This window comes from Perna viridis, chromosome 6 (assembly GCF_037379345.1).
Source record: "Perna viridis isolate PV_CMFRI_1.1 ecotype Kerala chromosome 6, ASM3737934v1, whole genome shotgun sequence".
Taxonomy (NCBI): Eukaryota; Metazoa; Mollusca; class Bivalvia; order Mytilida; family Mytilidae; genus Perna; species Perna viridis.
Genome location: NC_142450.1, coordinates 43,333,767 through 43,356,796, shown reverse-complemented (window position 1 = coordinate 43,356,796; position 23,030 = coordinate 43,333,767). Strand labels below are relative to the sequence as shown.

Genomic DNA, 23,030 nt, shown 5'->3' with positions numbered 1-23,030 from the left:
ATCAATTACTTAATGTTCTATTTTAGAATACTGTGTTTAAATGTAGAGTTTATTTTTTGCCGAAAAGGTTATTTCCATTTGGAACATACAATGGCATGACACTTTCTTTATTCGACAATTGAAGTGTTATGTTGGAACAATTTATTTTTTTCTTTGTTTGATAAGTTGTTTGCATTAAATATAACATGTATTTTTAAATATTTGGACTATTTTTTTTTCATAATATCAAGAGTAAAATCTTGTAACGTTTTACTGATAAAGACAGGAGGATACGCTGATAATAAAATTTCGTAACCGACCTATGGGCGGGATCAATTACATTAAAAAATATGTTTAGTCAATTTCAAGGCAGATACCACATAAAAGCAACTCGCGAACTGTCATTCACATTAAAGATGAATTTAACTGTCGTTCAGGTTAGGGAAGATAATCTCAGAGTTCAGGCTGACATGAGTTTTGCTTTGTGTGGTTATTATTCCAGCAAAAATCAATGTTTCGAGCATTTTTTTTTTCACTTTAGGAGGCTAACATTTCACTCGGTAGGTTATTTTGGCTCCGCTCTTACAATCAGACTTTCCGAAATCAACCAGATAAAAATTTGATAGAAAGTAATATGTAGTAGTGATTTAGTTATAATGACAGAAGGATCTGTCCACTGTTTCGTAAAATTTTTGGTACGGCTAGTCTACTCTTTAAAATATCGTAGCCGATCGATAAGCGGGTAAGACTCAATTTGAATGACTTCAGGTTTTGTACTTATAAGGAGTTTTTATAAGCAATACATTTTATTTCAGCGTCAATTCTTTTATTAAGGTATTTCCAGCAATACCAGAAAGCTTTGCAAATATGAGATAATTGATAAATGAGCGTTACTTTTTGGTGCATATCAGATGTAAATCGTTTGATGCATGAAATTCAGCGCTTGACAATAGAAATGAATTTTGAATGTATTTTACTCTTTGGTTACTGTGAAATTTCAACTGTATATAACGATATGAAAGAATTAAGCATTATAATTACAAGTTTGAATTATGAATTAGGTATTTAAATGTTTCACTAAAATTGTACAATATCTAACATAGATTATATGTCCACGGTTCATTGGAAACACTCGATTAACTTGTTCAATATACATGGATAGCCAGTCGAAAGTTGTGCGAACTTGTATTGGAATTCATGGCAAATGGATTACGATTTCCCTCCAATAAATGAGACTACAATTCCTACAAAAGAAGATAATAATATAAAGGAATCTAAAACGAAACGTAAAAAGAAAAAGAAGAAAAAAGGCAAGGTATGTTGAACACGGCAGTAATCAGTGTAAAATACAAATGCAAAACAAATAAACAAGCAAACAAAAACCCGTAATTTCCGCACAAACATTTCATGTTTTTGAGTTGAATAAATGCGACTTCATAAATGTAGATTGAATGTTTCTCTGTTACCCTTGGCAGATTTCTATTTATATGCTTAACTCATTCGGGAGTAATTATTTAAATAGTGTTGAAGTTGATTCAAAGACTTTTTTTGCGGGTGCATCATAATGAAAACGTGAAGTGGAATGAAAGCAAAATAAAATCGGAGTTTTAGAGGAAAATAAATTAAACGTCCTTTACGTGGTATTTAGCATTTTACTTAAAATTATTGGCCTGTCATCTGAAATATTAATCGATAATACTACTCGGAGAAATCCGCTGGTCTCATTTTTAATTCCGAGCACTATAGTGCTGCGGACATGAATCAAAAAGTGCTTTAGTTTTCGAGCTTAATGGACCTAGAGGGTATACGGGTATATCACATGTCAATGGAAAAATAAATCAATGCAGTTTTCTAATATCGTACTTATCAGAGTGAAAAACAATAAAGATTTCTGCTATTTTGCATTAATTAGAGGAGGGGTCAAAGATCAATCGACCCCATTCCAATTCGATAAGAAATTTAAGTTAAATCGATGATTGTAGGTATTGGGAAACGATTTACATGTAAAGTTCATATGTATAGAATTTCAAATATGTAAAAAAAAAGAGAACTTTTTCCGACAAAAGTTGACTATTCAATCACAAGACAAAATTGCCTCTAAAAATGATTTACGTATTTTTTTTTATTGTATTTAGTTTTTTTTAATTAACTTATTTGTTTATCTTCTGAAGTGTTTTGACGACTGATTTTACCGATTTTGACTGGTGGCAATTTTATGCGACCCATTTGTGTTGAAACATACCTGAAATAATTAACAGTAATTGGAAGTTCAGCGCACTATAAAACCTGATTTAACCCACCTTTCTTTTTTTCACTCTACACGTTGACGTACTCCCAAAAGTCAGAGCGGGGAAACGCCCTCGACCCACGTGGGGTCTGGGAGTAGACCAGAGCGTCAACAGAGCAGCCCATCCGCTAGTAAGACATACTCTGACTGAGTTCTTCGGTCAGGTATCCCGAAGGCTGGGCTCTGTTACCTCCAACTACGTACAGACAACTACTTACACAATCCCCGGTCATGTGAGATCCGTAAGGATAGACAAGACCGTAAAAACCACCAAGTCAGGACAATGGCGGTGGTTTCCATTTTCATGGTTTTACCCTGAAATTTCCATTTGCTATGCAGAATTTCTTGTTTACTTTTACTTTTGACTACTGCCTAGGTTTTGTAATGTAAGTGGTTGGAATTCAGTACCTCCATATCTCAACCTCTTACGCCATATTGCAAACCTTTCGTTCCGATATTCTTTGAAATCAGCAGAATTATAGTAAATTTTTTTACCATTTAAAACATTTGATACAGCTTATTTACTATTACACGAGAGCAGGTGACTAAACTAAAGAAAAACAAATGACCTACCTGAAGAGAAATTCCAGCAATCCTGTAAACCCTTTGAAAAAACAGTTTTAATGAACTTCACATTTGGTTTTCAGCATTTTGAATGGGTACATCCGGTTAATAAAACTTTAATTTGCGAAACAAAAATATCAAATTAAACAACGAATTGTCATAACCAACTTTAAGTTCGTTTCTCAAAAATATATTGTATTGTGTAAAATTAGTGACCTAATTCAAATTGACTGGTAAGTTTGATACCTGTCTTTCTAGGTATTTAACCAAGAAAAATAGGATTTTTATCGCTTGACTTCCGATGAGTTAAACTTCTTTTGTGTAAAAAAAGACATAAAATATTTTAAAACACATATTTAGCTTCTTTACATTTGCGATGGCTTTCAACATGCCAGATGTTGAATGTCAGGATGGCACCAAGTCACGGAATAGTTTGCCGGACAATCTCTAGCACTGCTAGATTACGGTCTTAACTGATTATCAGTAAGAAGTGTCAAGTGACAAGAACCTTCAAGGTGCCTAGGAAAAGCAACGAAAGGAGAAAAATAGCGACAAGAAGATTTTTAAATAATCTATTTATTTTATAACCGTAAGCAAGAAAGTAGCCAATGGCCAACGTTGAAAAAATTAAGATTTGTGATATAATTGAAATACGGACAAAAAGGGTTTTAACAAAAAGACGGATTGAACATTAATATATAATTTCATCCGGGTTATGTAATAAAATGTCAATATAGTTAATGAAAGTCCCGATTTAAAAAAGCTGTTCGCATAACTTTAAAAAAAAAATGTCTTAACATTTCGTTATCAAATCGGTTTCTTTCTATTTTTACAATGTCCACATCAAAGGGGATATATTTGTGATGTTGTAATACGCTTTGATCTTATCATTACGTCATGAAAAATATGACATGGTCTGCAGCACAAACTGCTCTTTCCAAAAAAAGTTTGGTTTTTTTTTCGAAATACGCCAAGAAACAACTTAGATGTATTGGTGAAATGGGAAGCAAGCATTTCTTAATGTTACCCGTCCACGTATGAAAATGGACGTTCTTGTGATCGAATTATGCTTTCACTCCACAATTAACGACATCTTTCAAAGATTTATGTTTGTAATCCTAAAACAACAACCATTTTCGAACATTTTAATATCTATACTGCCTTTCACAACTCCACATTCTAATAGCAATGGTGTCTTCTAGCTATTCCAACATTTTAAAAATATATATTCTGGATATTCCTACATGCAGAGAACAATGGATGTTGTTTTAGTAGGTTTTGTTGTTTTAGTAATTATTGCCTAATTAATTTTACATGTACATTTGGGATTTAACATTGGATTTAAACATTTTATTAGCAAAATTATAAAGTGTTTTAGAGAAATGTGGGGCTATTTTTGCCAAATTTATAACTTTTTTCATGGTAATAAACATATCAAATATAGACTGAAAATGTTGAAATATTGGAAAGAAGATAGAGACTGAAAATTAAATTCAGTTAATTAATAAACAAACGAAGAAGCCGTCCATGCCTGCACCTTGCTCCAGTACCAAGCCGATGGTAAACGTGTCCCAAGAAAACGCAAATACCGAGAGATCGACCCCAGACTGACAACACTAAAGATTCGTCTACAGAACCAGGCACTCACATCAGTCGTTTGCTTACGCTGCTTCTCATCTTTTGCATCTAGAGTAGACTTGTGAACTTTTGATTAGTGCTTGAGCTGTTGTGCTTTGTATGTTTTATTTATGCATTTATTGTATGATTCTTTTAAACAAATCATGTGTACTTTAACTTTATTTACTGCTTGTTCATTTATTCACAATGTTATCAGTGCTTGAATATTATGTATTTATAAAGTGTGTATTATCAATGACTTATTGTCATCATGAATATTGAATATTTAATAAAATTGTGAAAAAAAATCTTTTTATTTTTAAAAAAGAAAACTTTAAATGACACCTAAACACTCGCAAGTCTAAAATTCATAAGAATTTTCATATGAAACCTTTACAGATCCCAAATAAAATTTCATACATACAGCAAAAATGTGACAGGTAACTCCATCACATTTAGAATTCCAGTTAAAGTTTTGTTTTTACAGTATACACAAACTTAATCCCTTGTTTATACAACCGTTTTGGCTATTCCTACATGGATTTTATAATTTTTACCTATAAATTTTAGAATTTTGGAATAGCCAGAATAAACCATAGCAGTATTTCGGTTTTCGTAACCAGCCCCAGTTCAATCCAATGTGACACCAACAACGTACGCAACGTCTTAGCAAATAAGTACAACATATCAATTTCATTAATATTTGTTTATGACCAGGATTTGGTAACAATTTAAGCTCAGTTGAGCTCTTTTTTTCAAAACCACATCATAAGAGTACGACTAGTAAAACAGTATAAATATGTATAGGGCATACAAGTGCAGCTAAACTGTATATGAACTAAACATTACATGGCAATTCAGCATATTTATTTACTGTTTTGTTAGTTTGTTATTTGCAGTTCAAACTTTGTTCCTCTTTGTATTTATCCCTAACTTTTTTGTTAGTTATTTATACTTCAGACTTTGTTCATCACTGTAATAATCTCTTTTACTTCTTGTTATTTTGTTATTTGTACTTCAAACTTTGTTCATCACTGTATTTATCTTATATTTTGTGTTTGTTTGATGTTGTAAAATATGCATGTTTATCTACAAATGTTTCTATAAATAATATGCTGGCTCTATTATCTAAATCGGCCGATTCCGTGTTGTTGCGGATTCATCCAAGTGGTGTGCATTCCGAGCTTGCATTCCTGTAGGGCGTTGATCAAGTTTGGGCGTTGATACCGCAAAATAAAGTCTCCCGCCGGAAACACGTGATGTTTATAATAAGAAGGTATTGCCATTGCAAAATGAAACTTGAGTTATTTGGTAAAATGTGTAATGTAGAATGTAAGTGGTGGTATTTCAAAATATATATCGGTAAATTGTAATGAAGAAAATATAAATATTAATATCATGATCAGGCACTGAAGGCTGAACAAATATCGACGTGTGCCCAGGTGAGAATCGTTCGTCCGTACAGGTCAGTTTCTGTTTACAAAAATTCATTTGAAAATTATTTGGGACCACACCCGGAAAATATTTTCTACTTACATTACAAAGTATATGACAGAACAGTTGTTGATTTGTTTATTATGGATGTAAATAAGTGTAAAAAGCTGTAAACTAGTAAGTTGCATGTTGCTAAAAATATTTGATGACCCAATAACTGACTTCGGATCACGGTAGTTACTACTCTAAAACGCAAGAGGTTGGAATTCCATTCCTTGAAATCAGCAGAATTATAGTAAACTATTTTCCGTTTAAAACGTTTTATACAGTTTCTTTACCATTACACGGAAGAAGATGACTAAACTAAGGAAAAACAATGACCTACCCGATGAGAAAATCCAGCAATCCTGGAAATCCTTTGTAAAAGCAGTTAAAATGAACTTCATATTTGGTTTTTAGCTTTTTGAGTGTGTAATTCCGGTTGATAAAATTACAGATTTTAAAATTTGGGAAATGAACATATCAAATTAACCAACAAATTCCCTTTACCAACTTTTTAAGTTTGTTTTGTCAAAAATATATTGTATTCCATAAAATTAGTGACTTCATTCAAAATTGCTGGTCATTTTGACAACTGTCTTCATTACAAATGTTTTATATGTATTTAACAAATATATAGGATTTTTATCGTTCGATTTCTGTTAGGTTAAACTTCTTTTGTGTAAATAAAAGACATAAAATATTTTAAAACACATTTAGCTAATTAACATTTGTGGTTGCTTTCAACATGTCAGATGCTAGAGGTTAGGATGGCACCAAGTCAGAAAATAGCTTGCCAGACAACCTCTAGCATTGCTGGAGTAGGTAGTTACATTTTTGTACATTTAATTATTTTCAAGTTTGAGGAAAAACAAGCCATAAGAAAGTGTTTTTTTTTTTTTTTATTTTGTCTGAAGTTAGAACCACATCAAACCTTTCATTACATTAATTATATTTTATGGTGCAGCATCTCTAACACTTAGTAATTGCTTATAAAAAGGTCAGGTAAATTTCTGTGCTTATAAAATGTTCCCAAATTTTCATCATCATGGGGTATGTCCTTTCTCACAGAAAATGAATTTCTAAAGGAAGTATAAATCCGTGGAAGGGAGAAGTCACTTCTCCTATTCACTGAATCCTAGATTATGCCCTGATGATAAGGTTGAATTAGACTTATTTAATAGCACAAGCTACATGTACATGTACATGTACAACATAGATTAACAATGAACAATGGTAAATCTTTGTCATTATTGTCTAACTAAATTATACCAAGGTAACTAAAGTTTTCTCTTCCCTAGGCTTGACCATAGGTCCACAGCTCTAGAGAAGTTAAAATCTTTGGCAGGTGTGGTCATTTTGTTGATACCATTAAACAAGTTCTTCATAATTTAACCGAATCGAAATCTCGGATAACTCGAGGTTTCCCATCAGTCCCTTCGATAGGACTTCGAAGTTAATTAATGCTGATGTCTCGAAGTCAACTAATTACTTGGAAAACTGATTGCTTTATTACAAACCATAATGGAAGTGTGGTTTTTCAACAATTAGCGTGGCTTTTGAAATTATTTGTTGACACTCCTTATTTCTTGATTAATCCAAAATAACGTGTGTAGTGAAAAGAAACGAACTTTATTGATCTCGCGTCGGTATTCACACTAACAGTGATATCGGAAAAATTGATGACAAAAAAATTAAAAAATACAGATGAATTATATTGGTACATGTATCTGAATATTCAATTAAAAATCAAACAGACAGTAATAACAATGTGTATTTCCCCAACTACATTCGTTTAGCTAGTGAATCTGAAATTTTATTGTAGTAATGTAGAGCATCTCCTGATTGTGTGACATGCAAAGCAGCATGTTATGAACTTATGACATTTTCAACGTATTAAAATAAAAAGGAAATTTCCCTTAAACACATGATGCCGTTCAGTATTTAAAACCTGATAAACAACACACAAATATATCTTCCGATATAAAACGCAAGTCATCACGAAGAACTCTGTAAAGTTAAGAACATGAGCATGTACAAACAAAATAAATGATGTAAATGCAGATACAATCATCAACCTCCGGGTTATACTCAACCTCGGATGACTCGAAACTCGGATAACTGGAACATTTTTGCCTGGTCCCTTCGACTTCGACTTAACGAGGTTTGACTGTACATATTTCACCATATCCAATACTTAAATACATTTTTTGTAAATAATAGATTGTTTTGTTTTTGTTGGGAAGTGCTACTATGACGGGAGAACATCTGTGTGGTTTAGCCTTGCTTCATGTGCACAGAAACATGACTATGCTTATGATCAGCTTAAAATTGGAAGGTTCTTTGTGGTCAACTAAACAAGAGAATTACATGCTACTTGGCAAAAGTGACTGTTAATGAAAATAGGTGTTCATACCTGTAATGTATTTTACATTTGTTAATGTAAATATTAATATATTTTCAAAAGTGAAAAATTTGTTAATCCTTCCTCTATTTTTTTTACCATACCATCATTGCATTCGTTAGCACAACTAGTACATTTTTTTAGGTGAATGGCTGGTACATGTATCATACAGTACCATAACTATTCATAAGAAATATCAATATCGTAGTGAATATAAAAGATGGCAATAGGCTGGACAAGATTGTAAATTGGAAAATGAAACATCAATATTAATTTAAATCAAATAAAGAAGATTACCCTATCCAACTCTTGTGTAAGGAATAAGAAAATGTTGAGGTGGACACACAATACAAATCCTCAAAGAATTCATTATGTCTGTCAAAGGCTAAACGTGATTATTTGAGCCTAAGTATTACATTTGTTTATAAATGTCCTAATGTTGTTTGTGGACCAATGACATCAAAAGTATTTTACATATTTTATGGGGGTTTTACAAATTTACATATAATATGTATCCACTTTGATTTTATTTCCTGAATCCCAGTTTGTGACCATTTGTTCACAAATAATCAGCTTTGAATTTGACAATATTGTAGTAATTAACATTGTTTCTTTTTCAACAGAAATCTCTCTCATCTGACTCCTCAGTAGCACCTTTACCAACAGAGATGAGTGATATAAGTGGGGATGGTTCCCCAGCAGGCACATATAAAACTGTGCTTAGTCTCAATGGTAGTTCCGACAAACCAGAAATGTTCAATCTCCTGCCAGTAAAGAAAGAGGAAGATGACAATGAAGATTTACGTCCACCAGAACCTAAACAGCCAGATTCCAACGTACCAGAAGGAATGGCTGCTAGAAACATGTCACATGATAGAGCTCTTGAGAACCTTGCTAATATTCCTATTCACCAGGTAATGTGAATTGTTCCTTCAACATGTCACATGATAGAGCTTATGAGAACCATGCTAATATCTTGATTCATCAGGAACCTTGCTATATATTCAAAGCAACAATATAGTTATCAGTAGCCTGTAATTACTCTGAATATTGAAATTGACAACCATGTCATGTTGTGGGTTGAATGTCACCATTTGCGATATTGATTTCGGGTGTCAATTTTAGTGAATGAGAGTCTACAAGAAAAAAAAAACTATTAATATATTTCAGATAATTTTGGATTAGAACTATAAGAAATAAACACTGTTTTCCCCAATTTATGGATGTGTTGTGTAAGATTGGACCATTAACTCACAAACCTGACATAAAAGTCCTTCAGACTTTTAATTTGTTTTTTTGTGTGAGTGAGTGGTCTGATTCTACACATCGTTAAATTCTGGAAAAACAGTGTTTAATCCAATGATGAAGTCAATTTTTGAGATTAAAACGTGCAGAAGACCAATGGGTGGCCTTGGGCTGACATTGTTGTTTCTTTGTCATATTCACCATACCTATTCTTGTTATAGAGTTGTCCTGTCATGATGATACAATATATGACCAGTGAGAATTCTTTAGATTTAAATTCACCCAATCACCTTTAAGTCAGAATTTTCCAATTAACGCAAAACAGTGATGCTTAATTCAGATTCTTGATGAACATGATGTACATGTTTATAGTGGTTTTACACATGACAAATGTACAAATGTATGGATGACTTTCTACAATTTTATGAAAACTTTATGATTAATGGTACTAGACAAATACAGTGCTTAATTCAAATTTGATAAAAAAAAAATGATAATGACTAAACTATTTTCATTGTTTTATTTTATTTTAGAGTGCTAGAACTGGTGACATAAGATCATTAGAAGAATACTTGAAGACAGTTCCCCCAGGTCTACTGAGGAAAAAGGTCAATGCTAAAGATGAAAACAGAATAACCCCACTTCATTATGCCGCTCGCTACAATCATTTAGAGGTTGCCATGAAACTCATAGAGTGTGGAGCTAGTAAGTTACCAGGGGAGGGTCGATGATTTGATGAAGGGAAGGCTTAATTACAAGAATCAGTATAAAAGGAATTCTGATAATTACATCTTTAATGAATGAATATGAAGAATTGCCATAGTACAATATTAAGGCGATGTTTTTTTGTTCGTTTTTTTTGTTCTTTTAAAAGGGGGCGTACACCCATTACGCCCTCACTTGGACCCGTCCCTGATTGTACAAACTGTATCTGTAAGTGAACATATATATTAAAGATTCATTCAAAGTGTTCACTTTGGCCAGAATATAAAATGTTGGGTAATTTCAACGCCATCATACAACATTTCAAAAACGGTTACAAAAATTTGTACTGTTGCTTTATACATAAACTGGTGTGGTAAAGCATATGATATGCTAGACTTGCTACAAGTCCCTCTTTATTATATATTTGACACAGAAAATCTATGTAATTAACCTTTCTGATAACACCACTATTAATTTCTCCATAATGATTAGTAGATTTGCTATGAGAGGGATACATGCAATCAATGAACTTTTTCATAAATTCTTTAATATAAAGAGAGGGACTTGTAGCAAGTTTAATGATATGCCTACTCCACTTTTTACACAATTGCAAAAAAAATGCTGTCATATAATGTATTGTGCTGTTGTCTGGACAATAACTCTAGTATAAGTGTATAGGCATTCATGAAATTATACCACATGGTGCCATAACACAAAATGAAACCCGATATAGATTTTTTGGGTTGTGACTCAAACTGTTTAGGAATTAGGGGTCCTAAAGGGGTCAAAAACAATCATTTTCATGATGTCTGGCCCATAAATTGATTAATTGTGAATGGATTACTTTAAAATTGTACATTTACTACAAGGTGTCATACAACAAAAGGAAGGCTTGGATTGATTTTTGGGGATTGTGACTCAAATTGCTTAGGAATAAGGGGTTAAAAAGGTCCATAAAGAAGCTTTTTCATAATGTTTGGACAATAATTAGACTATGGGTGAATGGATTTTTTCAAAATTACTTGTAGTACAATGTGCCATACCTCAGAAGCATAGTTGGTATTATTGATTTTTGGTGTTGTGATAAAGAATGAGGGGCCAAAAAAAGGGGCCTGAAACAAGCATTTTCCTGAAGTACAGATAAAAACTTGAGTGAAAGTGAATGGATCTATTTGAAATTGTACTAAAGGTGCCATCCTCCAGAGGAAGGATGGGAGTGATTTTAAGTTTATTTAGGAATAAGGAGCTACTGCAGTTCTTGTCAAGTTAATTTCCTTTGTCAAATATTTACAATGTAATTGCAATCCAGCTTCTTAACTGTATCCAAGTTGAATGGTGTGTCCATACTTGCCCAAACTGTTCAGGGTTACACCTCTGTATTCATATGAAGCTGTGCCCTGTGAAGCATTTTTATGTGTAAACAAAAAGAAGGCAACATTAAAAAATAATGGGACCATGAAGAGAAATACCATTTATACTCAAAGTACTCATGTACTGTGTCAATATAGAATATGGAATGAGAAAACTCACAACACCATTCAACTAATGAATAGTTGTATGTAAAATGTTAGTAAGGTACCAAAGAAGATTAATGTTGGTCCTGAATTTAATTTACAAGAACCAGAAATGTTTAATCACATTGTGGAGGTTCTGAAATAACTAAGTACCTTAAACAGTTAGTATTTTGACTCATTCCATGCCTCATTTATACATCTATCACATATATTTAATCATTTGATTGATACAACATTTTGTATTACCTGGCTTTTATTAAGAAGAAAATGATTCCTATTCTACAGGTTTTTGACAAAATAAAAGGTAGATTTTAGTTAGAACTAAATATTAAGGTTTCTGTGATTGATAAGTATGTAATTGTTTATTATCCCTGTTATCTACAATGTAAACTTCTACTTTATATAGATGTTGATGCTCGAGATGAGGAAGATCTAACTCCATTACATTATGCAGCTAGATATAAGAGAGAGAAGACAAGAAGAAGTGAAATACACACAGATGTAAGTAATATGGAATTATAGTAGGGCATGGATAGAAAAATATGCAGATTTAAAGTTCATGTTATGTATTATAATTATAAAATGTGTAAACTCTTGCAATGGTTCACAGTTTGTTCCTTAAATTACATGTATGTTCTTCAAAATATAAACCTCAATTCTTAATTTTAACTTTTTTCAGGGGTTCAAATTATCTCTAATCTGAGGTCCAGGCATCAGTTTCACAAAAATTTGCAAGTATAAAATGGATCGTAAATTATGACATAACTATGCTATTTTTATGTTGTAATGTCATTACTTACAATCAACTTTGGACTTCTTGTGAAATTGACGCCAGGTCTCTCAAATTCTGATGCAGTACCTTTGAAATATCATTTAACTAGGCACTGGACTTATCATATTTACATTTACTTATTCAAAGATCTTTTTTTTTCTTTTTGAGGGCATTTCATTTAGAATGCAAAAAAGTCCATGACATTTCACCCTTAAAAGTAAATTTGAATCCCAGTTTTATCTTTGAAAGCAAACATTTGTGGTGAACATCACTTGACCTTTTAATGAACTCGGACCACTTTTCGAGTAATGAAATGATTGTACAATGTATCTAAAATGTCTCTTAATTCTTTTCCATAACACAAAAGGATGTAAGTAATTACAAAAAAAGTGAACAAATTTGAATTTAGTAATGCATGGCAAAAGAACAGCAGCTATTAACTTTTACTTGTCGCAAACTATTAGATGGAAACATTCTTCTTAGTCATGTCCTTTGATATGTATTGAGTTAGAATTATGACCTTGACAGTTGTTCTATCAAGGTTATAGCTGAAGCTTCTGTCTTGGCTATTGTAAGTTTCATTACAGCTTTGAATGGCTATATTTTTCCAACTTTATCATTTTACATTAAATCTGCTCATAGTTTTGGTTTCTGAAGAATTGGTGAAGGTCTGCTCATTTAATCATTTGTTTTGATTTATGTGAGCAAAGTAAATTGGATATTTATATTTTGTCAGTAGGTCTATTTATCAGGGGTAAAAATCCAGTTTTGATGGTAAATTGTGTGTAGGATTCCATGAACCATTGGAAACCTTAAATGTTACTTCAATGAATAAATAAATCAAATGTATGTGGACTTTCTAGGAAGTAAAATACTGTCATTTTTACAGGACTCGGTACCATCAATGACATCAAAGGTATTCTGAATTTTCTGTGTTGTCTTAATATCTAACATTAGAATGTTCTTTTGACCATATTTTAAGTTGCTAGTGATACATTAATTTTTCTTTAACATGTTCACATGTTTCTCTCTATGACTCAGATTTTTGTTTTTGTCCTGTTTCACAACATTTGAGAATAGGTACTCTGCCTATATGTTCTATACATCAAGTTTTATTATGTATGATTTGAGAGAAGTTTTTGCTTTTTTCAAACATATATTGTTATATGACATTAATGTGCAACCAGCAAAAAAAAAACAACAAACACAAGTCATTTGTAATTACATTATTTGTTCTTATTAACCAAATGATTTTTAGGTTGAAAAAAATCACTGTAAATGTTTCAATATAGGTCATGACTACGTTGTACATTTCTGTCATTGCTAGCTCACCTGCCCGAAGGCCAAGTGAGCTTATGCCATCACTTGACGTCCGTCATCGTCGTCGTTGTCGACAAATTTTTAAAAATCTTCTCCTCTGAAACTACTGGACTGACAGGTTTTAAACTTGGCATGATTGTTCCTTAGGGTGTTCTGCACAAAATGACTGTTGGGATTTTTGTTCCATGAAAAAACATGGCCACTGAAATTAAAAATAGAACATAGGGGTCACATTGCAGTTTTTTGCAAATAACTCAAAAACCGTTGCCTTTAGCAAATTTTGGCATGGGTAATATTGTTCAGCATCATGAGATGGACCTATGCCAAAATTTTCAAAACAATTGGTCAACTGATGTAGGAGTTACGGCCCCTGAAACAGTGTTTTTTTGCCTTTTTTGCATGTGCAACTTCGAAAATCTTCTCAAAATCCATTGCACAGAATTCAATGAAAGTTGGCATTTTTGTTCCTTAGGGTATCCCACACAAAAGGACCATTGAGATTGTTGATTCATGAAAAAACATGGCCACCATTACCAAAAATAGAACAAAGGGGTCAGATGGCAGTTTTTTTGCAAATAACTCAAAAACCATTGCCTTTAGCAAATTTCTGGCATGGGTAAAATTGTTATGCATCATAAGAAGGACCTATGCCGAAATTTTCAAAACCATTCATTGACTAATGTAGGAGTTACGACCCCTGAAACAATTTTTTTGTTGTTTTTTTTTTCAGATGTACAACTTTGAAAATCTTCTTCTCTAAAACCATTTAAGATCATTGAATGAAAATTAGCATGATAGTTCTTTAGTGTGTTGTGCTCAAAATGACTGTTGTGATTTTTAATCCATGAATAGATATGGCTGCCTATACTAAAAATGGAACTTAGGGGTCATAAGACAGGTTTTTGAAAAAAATTCAAAAATTGTTGCCTTTAGCAAAATTTTGGTTCAGGTCATGAAAATGCTATGAATAATTTTAGTTGATTTTAACTTAGGCTGTCTCATTCCTCAAGTTTTTCAAATAAGCAAAATGGTTAACCAGGTGAGTGATTCAGGCTCTCTTGAGCCTCTAGTTTAGTTACACTGTTTATTTCCCCTTTCAGTTTAGTTTTCTATACATGCATGCAAAATATTTGATTATGTTTGGGAATGTGCTTTTATTCATGAGTGACAGTATTTGTAACTTTCAGGGCTGTTAATTCTAAATTTTAGGGGTAACTTTATGGGGTTTTTTTTCAGTTAAAATTTACTGTTATAATGTTATATGTAATGTCTCAAAAAATGATACCACAGAATATTTCACTCATAGTATAGCAGAACTTAATCAGTAGTTTTGCTAGTTATACTTTTTATGTGATGAATTCTACAGGATTTGAGATCTAAACGCATTGGTTCATTGATAGATTTGGTGAGGTTTCACGACCACCAACTAAGCATGTTCTCTAACCCTTGAACTAATTATTAGACTTTCATCATGACCATGCATTCTGAGATGCAACTTCACATAATAATTTTATTTCATTTTGCATCACTTTGAAATTCATTACTTCATATTTTCATGTAGAATCTTATTTCCCTTCATGTAAGTAAAAATGCTGTAATAATTTAGTCAGATTGCATTGGAGGATATTTGCATGATGGGTAAAAATGATTTTTTGAGTAATGGAATCAGGTTTAATTGGGCAAAGATACTGATCCTTAAATTGCATGCATACTAGATAAGGACAGTTTTTATGTATGTTTTATAAGTCAATACTGGAATACATGCTTCAGCATACATACTATCATGTCCTATATCTTAGGAGGAGGAAATACATATACCACAGGAAAGCCTCACTATTTCCCTTCATGTTCAAGTAGCTTATACAATGTATGTCTCCTACACAGAACCTATCCTTGTGAATAATACACACGAGTACCAGTTTTCTGAGAAATTAACAGTGTTTTTACATCCTTGATGCATATTATAAGTACATGTCAGATGTAAACTTGTTTATCTAATATTGGTTAATTAGTTACTCAAATGAGTTTTACAGAACTGTTTTTCATATGCTTTTTTACCTGTATCTCTCAAATTTTATCAGTAAAATGGTTTAAAATTGAATATTCAGCTGAAGAATTCATTTGGGGCATGCCAGAATGAGCCTCATATTAGCATAATAGGTCATTCATCAAAGTTCCCTTTGTCAGAAATTCCTTTGGCTTGTAAACAATAACATCTAATTCTAGATAAATCATTATTTATATATATACTGATACTTGCAGCCTTCAGAAAATGAGTTGCCTATGAGACATGTAGATTCTGTAGATGATTTTGCCAACAGTGTATGTGCCTATTTGATAAAAAAGAATGCCAAGATTAACATAGAAGACCGATATGGACAGACTCCACTCCATTATGCTGCCATGAGAGGCAATGAAATAGTGTCCAAGGAACTCTTGGCCTTGCCTGGTATAAATGTAGAGGTAACAAATATACTCAAGATACATTTACAGTGAAACTTACATAAACTAAACCCTGAAGAAGCATGTCTAAACCAGACACTTTTTAAAGTCATGTTGTGTCAGTTTTAATGTAAATTGAACCTTTCTAAACTGAACACCTGTATAAACCAAACATTTTTTTTAACAATAGCATAAGAGTTTGGATTAGACAGGTTTCACTGTATATGTCTTGCATGTTGATGATTTGATATGTTGTATAAACAACAAATATACTGAAAGAAAATGACAAAAATAGGTTTCAGTTATATTTAAGGTTTTACTTATCATCATATAGACCAGATCTTTATTATTCAAAAACCTAAAAATTCTAAAAGGAAATGTGTAATTCTTGTCCTTTGAATTTTTTACTGTTACCAATATAATCATAACTTTTATTGTAACTTTTTAAATGGATAGACAGTTAGCTTTCAAACAGCAATTTAGGTTAAAAAAGCATTTTGTTGCACCTTTTAATCTATTTCATAACCTAATATCTAGGTACATTGTATGTTACCTAATGCATTAGTTGGTGCATTGATTTTTCACGTTCTTCGCTATTTCATGATTACTTGATCTCTCCCTACACCTAATTTACTATTCTCTGTAGGCTCAAGACAAACAAGGAATGAGACCAATCCATATGGCAGCCACTCACAACCAGCAGGATATCTGTAGTATGTTACTGGAATCTGGGTGTGAACTACGGTGTCAAGATAATGAGAAGATAACTCCCCTACATTGTGCTGCCACTGAGGGACAGTTGGGCATTGTCAAGATACTGTTTGAAGCTGCTGAATCCAGAGGTAGTTGGGTATCAGTTTCTGATGTAAGTTCATGGCTAATGCCTTGATGGCTTCAAAGTCAAAATTTAGACATTAAGTTTCAATGAGTTTCAGATGTTTGTTTGTACAATTAATATTTAAAAAATCACAGCTACGCTTAGGAGTCCAAGAATACATGGTCTTCTTGATTCTTTTTCTCACATTTGTACTTGATTTTGTTACCAGTAAACTTATTTAAAGACTTTTATATGATGTTTTCAGTTTTTAAACTTTTGTTTAACAATTTTAACTTGATGATTGGTTTGTTTTTGGGTTTTTGATACCTTATTTCTCTGGGCTATCTCTGGAACTTCCCTACTATTTCTGAACACTACACAAAATGTAGTCCAAATGTAATTCCTTTTTTATAATTCAATACCTCTTTTATAACCAGTAAATATTTTTCTTGCAAGCATTCAGCTCAGTAATATTCTGTTATTTCTGCAAATAGAATTGAGTTCTAGTCTTCATATCAGCTGAAGATTTGAGGGACTCCTTTTTGGCCTTAAAAGATATTTAGTAATAAATTTGCATTTATGAAATTTTGTTCTTGCTGTAGTGTGTCAAGAAGAATAAAATGTGTTAAGCATGTTCCATTTAACACACTTATTAGTCAAATTCTCTATCCTTTCATTAAAAGTTTACCATCAATAAACAAGAAGTGAAGGGTAGTGATTTTAACCAAGTAAAATGGGCTTGAAAATTCAAATTGATAAAAATATCAAGTTTTTGGAAATCTTATATTCAACAAGGAAATTATTTTCTTCAGCTGAAATTGGTTTTATTTGAGTATAATAAATAGTCTATTACTATATGAATTAACTTTTGGACAGTTTTAAAAATTTAGGGAAAAGGTTAAATGGAAAAAAATTGTTTTTTGTGTGTGAGGTATGGACTGACATGCAGTTTATACATATTAGGGAAAAACCAGTACTTGATATAATACATGAAACATGCAAATGTATGATCACAATTTTATTTTACATCATGTTATCTTCAAAATTTTGTTCATGCTACAATTTTCACAAGAATCAAAAACCTCCAGTGCTGACAGCACTTTACCTAATGATAAATTTGATGATAAGTTCTGATTTCAGTACATCTATTTTTCCAAATGCTGACAAATCCTTGATCAGAGTTACAATATTAATATTTTCCAGATGTTAGCAGATAGAGATTGTGATTACAATACACCACTTCATTTGGCTGTTGAAAATGGAAACTATGAGGTTGTTAAACTGTGTTTGCAAAAGAAGGCCAACATCAACACACCAGCTGATAACTACATGTACCCACTTCATCTGGCTTCAAAAGCAGGAGACATAAAGAGTGTAGAACTTTTGGTCAGATATGGAGCTCGTATTGATGTCAGAAACATTGAGATGGCTACTCCATTACATATAGCTGCACAATTTAATCACAAGGATATTGTGGACTACTTTGTAAAACTGTAAGATTGATATTGTTTATGTTACTTAATTAATGAAATAACTCTTCTTGTGTGTAAGTTTAAATAAACTGAAGTATTGGAAGAATGTGAAAGAAAGAAAAATATATCAATATATAACCATGGCTGGAGTATATTTTATAAATTTTCTTTCAACAAATGCCATGATCTATATTGTCCAGCTTCTTCTTGACATCAAAAACTTTCATCTACATGTAATTTAGGTAATACCCTCCCATGGTAACTCTACCTCCATTTCAAGCTGAATCTTATTTTGGTTGTTCTCAGGTCACTCTATTTACTCTCTATTTCAGTCCAAACCCTAATTTGTTTACTTTTAATTCTTTCTCTATTTGAGTTTTCACTCCCTATTTACTCTCTATTTCAGGCCAAACCCTCTTTTGGTTACTGTTAATTCACTATTAACTCTATTTCAGACCAAACCCTCCCTTGGAGTACAGAGACAAGGATGGTTACACTCCTCTTTTAATTGCTGCAACATATGGCCATGCTGACACTGTTCATCTCCTACTAAGGAAAGGAGCTGATTTTGAAGCTGTAGAGAAGAATGATAAGACAGCTATATATTTGGCTTGTGAGGAAGACAAACCAGAGGCTCTAGCTGTAAGTAGTAATAAAATTGGTAAAATAATTTCTGCGAGGGGATATGGTTTAGAAATTCAATTCAATTATTTTGCCCAAAAGGCAAGTACATTTGTATTAGCTGATATTTTCTGTGTATTTGTTACCATAAAAAGTTACTGTGAAAGTACTTTATTTTGTAGATATCAATTTTTGTGGATTCTTGAATTCATGGATGTTTTAGGTTTTCAATATGCACATTAATGGGATTCTCCTTTTCGTTGGGTACCAAATTTTGTGGTTTGGTCTACATACAAAAACTATGAATATTGGTACCCCATGATCAATAGTACTTTTACAGTAATAGAAGTAGTTCAAGTATTAAATTCTTTAAGCTCTTGATAAACATGAACTGAACCTTTTTTCAATCAGATTTTCAATTTTGGGGACTGCCATTAAGTTGATCCAAATTAGTGTCAAAAATTAAACCTTGGTTTAAGGTTTAACCAAAATTTTATTTTTGCAAATACTGAATTTGGGGATTTAAAATTTGTACTTCTATTTTAGAAAAAGAAAGGTGTGTGTTAGCCATTCTTGTTTCTATTATCACTTTTTCTCTTCATCAGGCTTTGCTTAAATACAAGGCTGTACGACAGATGATCAACATTGGTGACCGGTATGACAACGATCCACTTCATATAGCTGCACAGAAGGGATACTCTAATGTTCTTAAGGTATCATCATTTAAAATAACTTTTATCTCGATTATTTTTGGGATAAATACTTTTGAGTGTCCCTGCATTTGTGTATCAAATATAACATTTTGAATGCTTCTGTTTTGTAATTCTTGTCAACATAAATTTAAATGCCTTTTTTATTTATATCCACTTATAGTACTGTTTACTTAAGGGACAGCTTACATTTCATTGATAGTGCTTACTTGGACTGTTAGACATCAAATATTCAATGGATACATTTTTCCTTTTATATGCCCATCTTTTTTATGAGGAATAATGGTAAATGTATAATACTGCCTATCTCTCAGACTATGATTTTGTACACTGTTATCATTTGGTGGTTCTGTCATTCCACTAAAGCTCAGAAATGACTTACAGTAATCAATTTTTTTTATGTAGAAGTAATTGATTTTCACTTTAGGCTTTTATCATATTTTTTGTTTCTATGTTATGGGACTTAACAATGGAAAAGGGAGGGAAACCTGTGGATATGTGCTTAAGCTCATGATACTTAATTTGTATTTTATATTTCATTCCTACTTTCAAAAATAAAAATTAATGAACACTTTCTTCACTTGTGTATAGTATTTTGAATAATTAATGTAGATATTGTTGGAGAATGGAGCAGATATAACCAGTAAGAATGAGGAAGAACAGACACCAGTACATTTGGCAGCTGATAATGGTAGAACCAAGTAGGCACTAATTTTCTTTTATCTGGAAAAGTTTAAATTGCAAATTATATTGTACTGTGAAAGTACTTTTGTTTGTGGGGGTACCAGTTTTCGTGGGTTTTTTTTGGTAGGTCAGACCACAAAATTTTTCCCCAATGAAAAGATGATTTCCTTTGACATTTATACTTAAAACCTCAAAAACATGAATTCAAGAATTGACGAGCTTGTGTTTCTTTCCTAATCCATGAAAATTGGTATTCACAAATTAAAGTATCTTTACATTATTGGGTGCTATTTCTGATTACTGACACTAGTCAGGGTGAAAAAATTTAATACAACAGTTTTCTGGCAAAGTTTTCCTCAGGAAAAATGTCAAATGTTATGATAAGTGTTTTGTCATCATTTTTTTTCATAAAGCTTTTTTAATCTGTAAAACATTGGTAAAATATTTTTTTTATTATATAAATCAAAATATGTTTAGTTGCATGTATGTTAACTTTTATTTCTAGTTGTGTAAGAGAGTTACTGGCCAAGGATCACTCTGCTGCCAATGACGAGGATGAGAACTCCAACACACCCTTACATTTGGCTGCCCTCAATGGTCATTCTAAAGTTGCTGATTTACTTCTAAAGAATGGTGCTGATGTCAGTGCTAGGTAATATTTATAATGGTGTTTCTTTTTTACCTAGTGTCTTTACATGATATTGTTAACCATAATTAAAAACAAAATACCAACTTGTATAATATATCTGCTTTTCATGTGCATGTTTCATTGGCTACAGCAAACTCAGATTTTATTAAAAGTTGTTCTTTGATGGATATTCCTAATATTCTTTTTATTGTTCCCATGTCAAGTTAAAACCAGGATTCATGCTTCCTGGAGTACTTGTTATTTTGTACATTCTTGTATTTCTCAACAAATATTTTACTTGCATTACATCAGAAATGGAAGTTTATGGACCCCACTTGATTGTGCTGCTGCTAAAGGATGGCCCAAAACAGCTCGTGTCCTACTAGAGGCTGATTCACCTGTAGATCCTATGGATAAAACTAAGGTAACAAAGTGTAAAAATTATACACTAGATATTTATTTCTACGATGTAAGAGGTTAGAATTTCATTGCTTGATACTCCAACTTCTCATTTCTATATGTCATCTTAAAAAAAGTTTAATTACTTGAAATGTCTCATCATATCAAAGATTTATATATTTTGTGTACTTTGTGCAGGACATCATAGATTTAGTATGCACTTCTCTTGTCTTAAAACCTTAAAGGAATCACAGACATTAAAAATTATAAAGCTTTGCTGTTTGATTTATAAATGTACACTTACTAGTAAAACATTGGGAAAGGTCAATGGACAATTTTCGTCAACCATTATGATTATTAAGCATTGAACTAATTTGTGATAAAAAAAAAGTAAAAAAAAAGTGGAGTTATGTTCTATTCATTCCCTTGCATATGATTTGTAGACAACACCACTCCATCTTGGTTGTCGATATGGTCATTCTGATGTGGTCAAGCTTCTGATTCAGTGGAATGCCAATGTTGCTCAATGTGACTCAGATGGAAATAATTGTCTGGATTTAGCCATTGACAGTAATAAAATGTAAGTAGGAGTAATCAGAAAATAAAAAAAAACATTATTTCACTAGCACAAAGAACATTTGGCAGAAAACAAAATATTGAAATATTGAATTTGTCTTTTTTTAAAATATTTTACGGAATATTTTATGTAAAGAGGAGAAAATAGAAAGCATTATACTGTAAAAGTACTTTTTTTTCATGGGTACCAATTTTCGTGGTATAGGGGAAAATGGTCAGTTTTTAGAATCTTAAATTCATGGATTTGAAAACTCTATCATACAAACAAAAGGGAAATTTCTTTTTCGTCTGGAACCAAATTTCATGGTTAACCAAATCCATGAAATCCACAAAAATTGGTACCCCATGAACAATAATACTTTCACAATAATTTATTCCAGAACATAGTATACATACATTATTTACAATACTTACATATTTCAGTGATGTTGCTTATGAAATAGTGAACTCTGATCACTGGGAGGAGGCATTGAGAAATGAAACTATTGACATTGCCACAGGAAGTAGGACTACTCCAATGAGAAAACTCATCAAGAAGATGCCAGGTAACACAGCTTGCTTCCCTCTGAAACTAATTCTCATCCTGTTATTTCTATTTTTAATTCTTGTAGAAAATTTTTCAACCTAAAAATGGATTCTTGTTTTACTGTATTGCATGGTTGATTGATTGAATGCTGATTATGGCTAAGTATAACCATGTAAATATATTGTGATATAAGGGGATTTAATGCCTTGTTTTTAAGAATTGAACATCTTACTCAGCAAACAATTGAGCTACTGTTTTCTGCATCTTAAAAAAAA

At 32.1% G+C, this 23,030-nt stretch overlaps 1 protein-coding gene across 7 annotated transcripts in view; it reads left to right on the top strand.

Moving 5' to 3' along the window:
• The first annotated feature begins 1,160 nt into the window (after positions 1-1,160).
• LOC148615079 (transient receptor potential cation channel subfamily A member 1 homolog) overlaps positions 1,161-23,030 on the top strand; it is a 38,729-nt gene continuing 16,859 nt past the window's right edge. Inside the window, exons 1-15 of one of the 7 annotated variants that reach the window (XM_088589753.1) lie at positions 1,161-1,294; positions 8,948-9,238; positions 10,103-10,274; positions 12,195-12,289; positions 13,450-13,476; positions 16,143-16,343; positions 16,969-17,187; positions 18,343-18,632; positions 19,067-19,253; positions 19,838-19,945; positions 20,555-20,643; positions 21,132-21,278; positions 21,567-21,678; positions 22,097-22,233; positions 22,653-22,774. In XM_088589753.1, coding sequence (XP_088445879.1) covers positions 1,184-1,294; positions 8,948-9,238; positions 10,103-10,274; positions 12,195-12,289; positions 13,450-13,476; positions 16,143-16,343; positions 16,969-17,187; positions 18,343-18,632; positions 19,067-19,253; positions 19,838-19,945; positions 20,555-20,643; positions 21,132-21,278; positions 21,567-21,678; positions 22,097-22,233; positions 22,653-22,774 — 2,308 coding nt within the window. In that variant the 5' untranslated portion in view covers positions 1,161-1,183. Of the gene's footprint in view, positions 1,295-5,607; positions 5,913-5,952; positions 6,059-8,947; positions 9,239-10,102; positions 10,275-12,194; positions 12,290-13,449; positions 13,477-16,142; positions 16,344-16,968; positions 17,188-18,342; positions 18,633-19,066; positions 19,254-19,837; positions 19,946-20,554; positions 20,644-21,131; positions 21,279-21,566; positions 21,679-22,096; positions 22,234-22,652; positions 22,775-23,030 lie in introns of those variants that run through there. The other 6 variants (XM_088589758.1, XM_088589755.1, XM_088589756.1 and 3 more) reach the window with 6 other exon arrangements.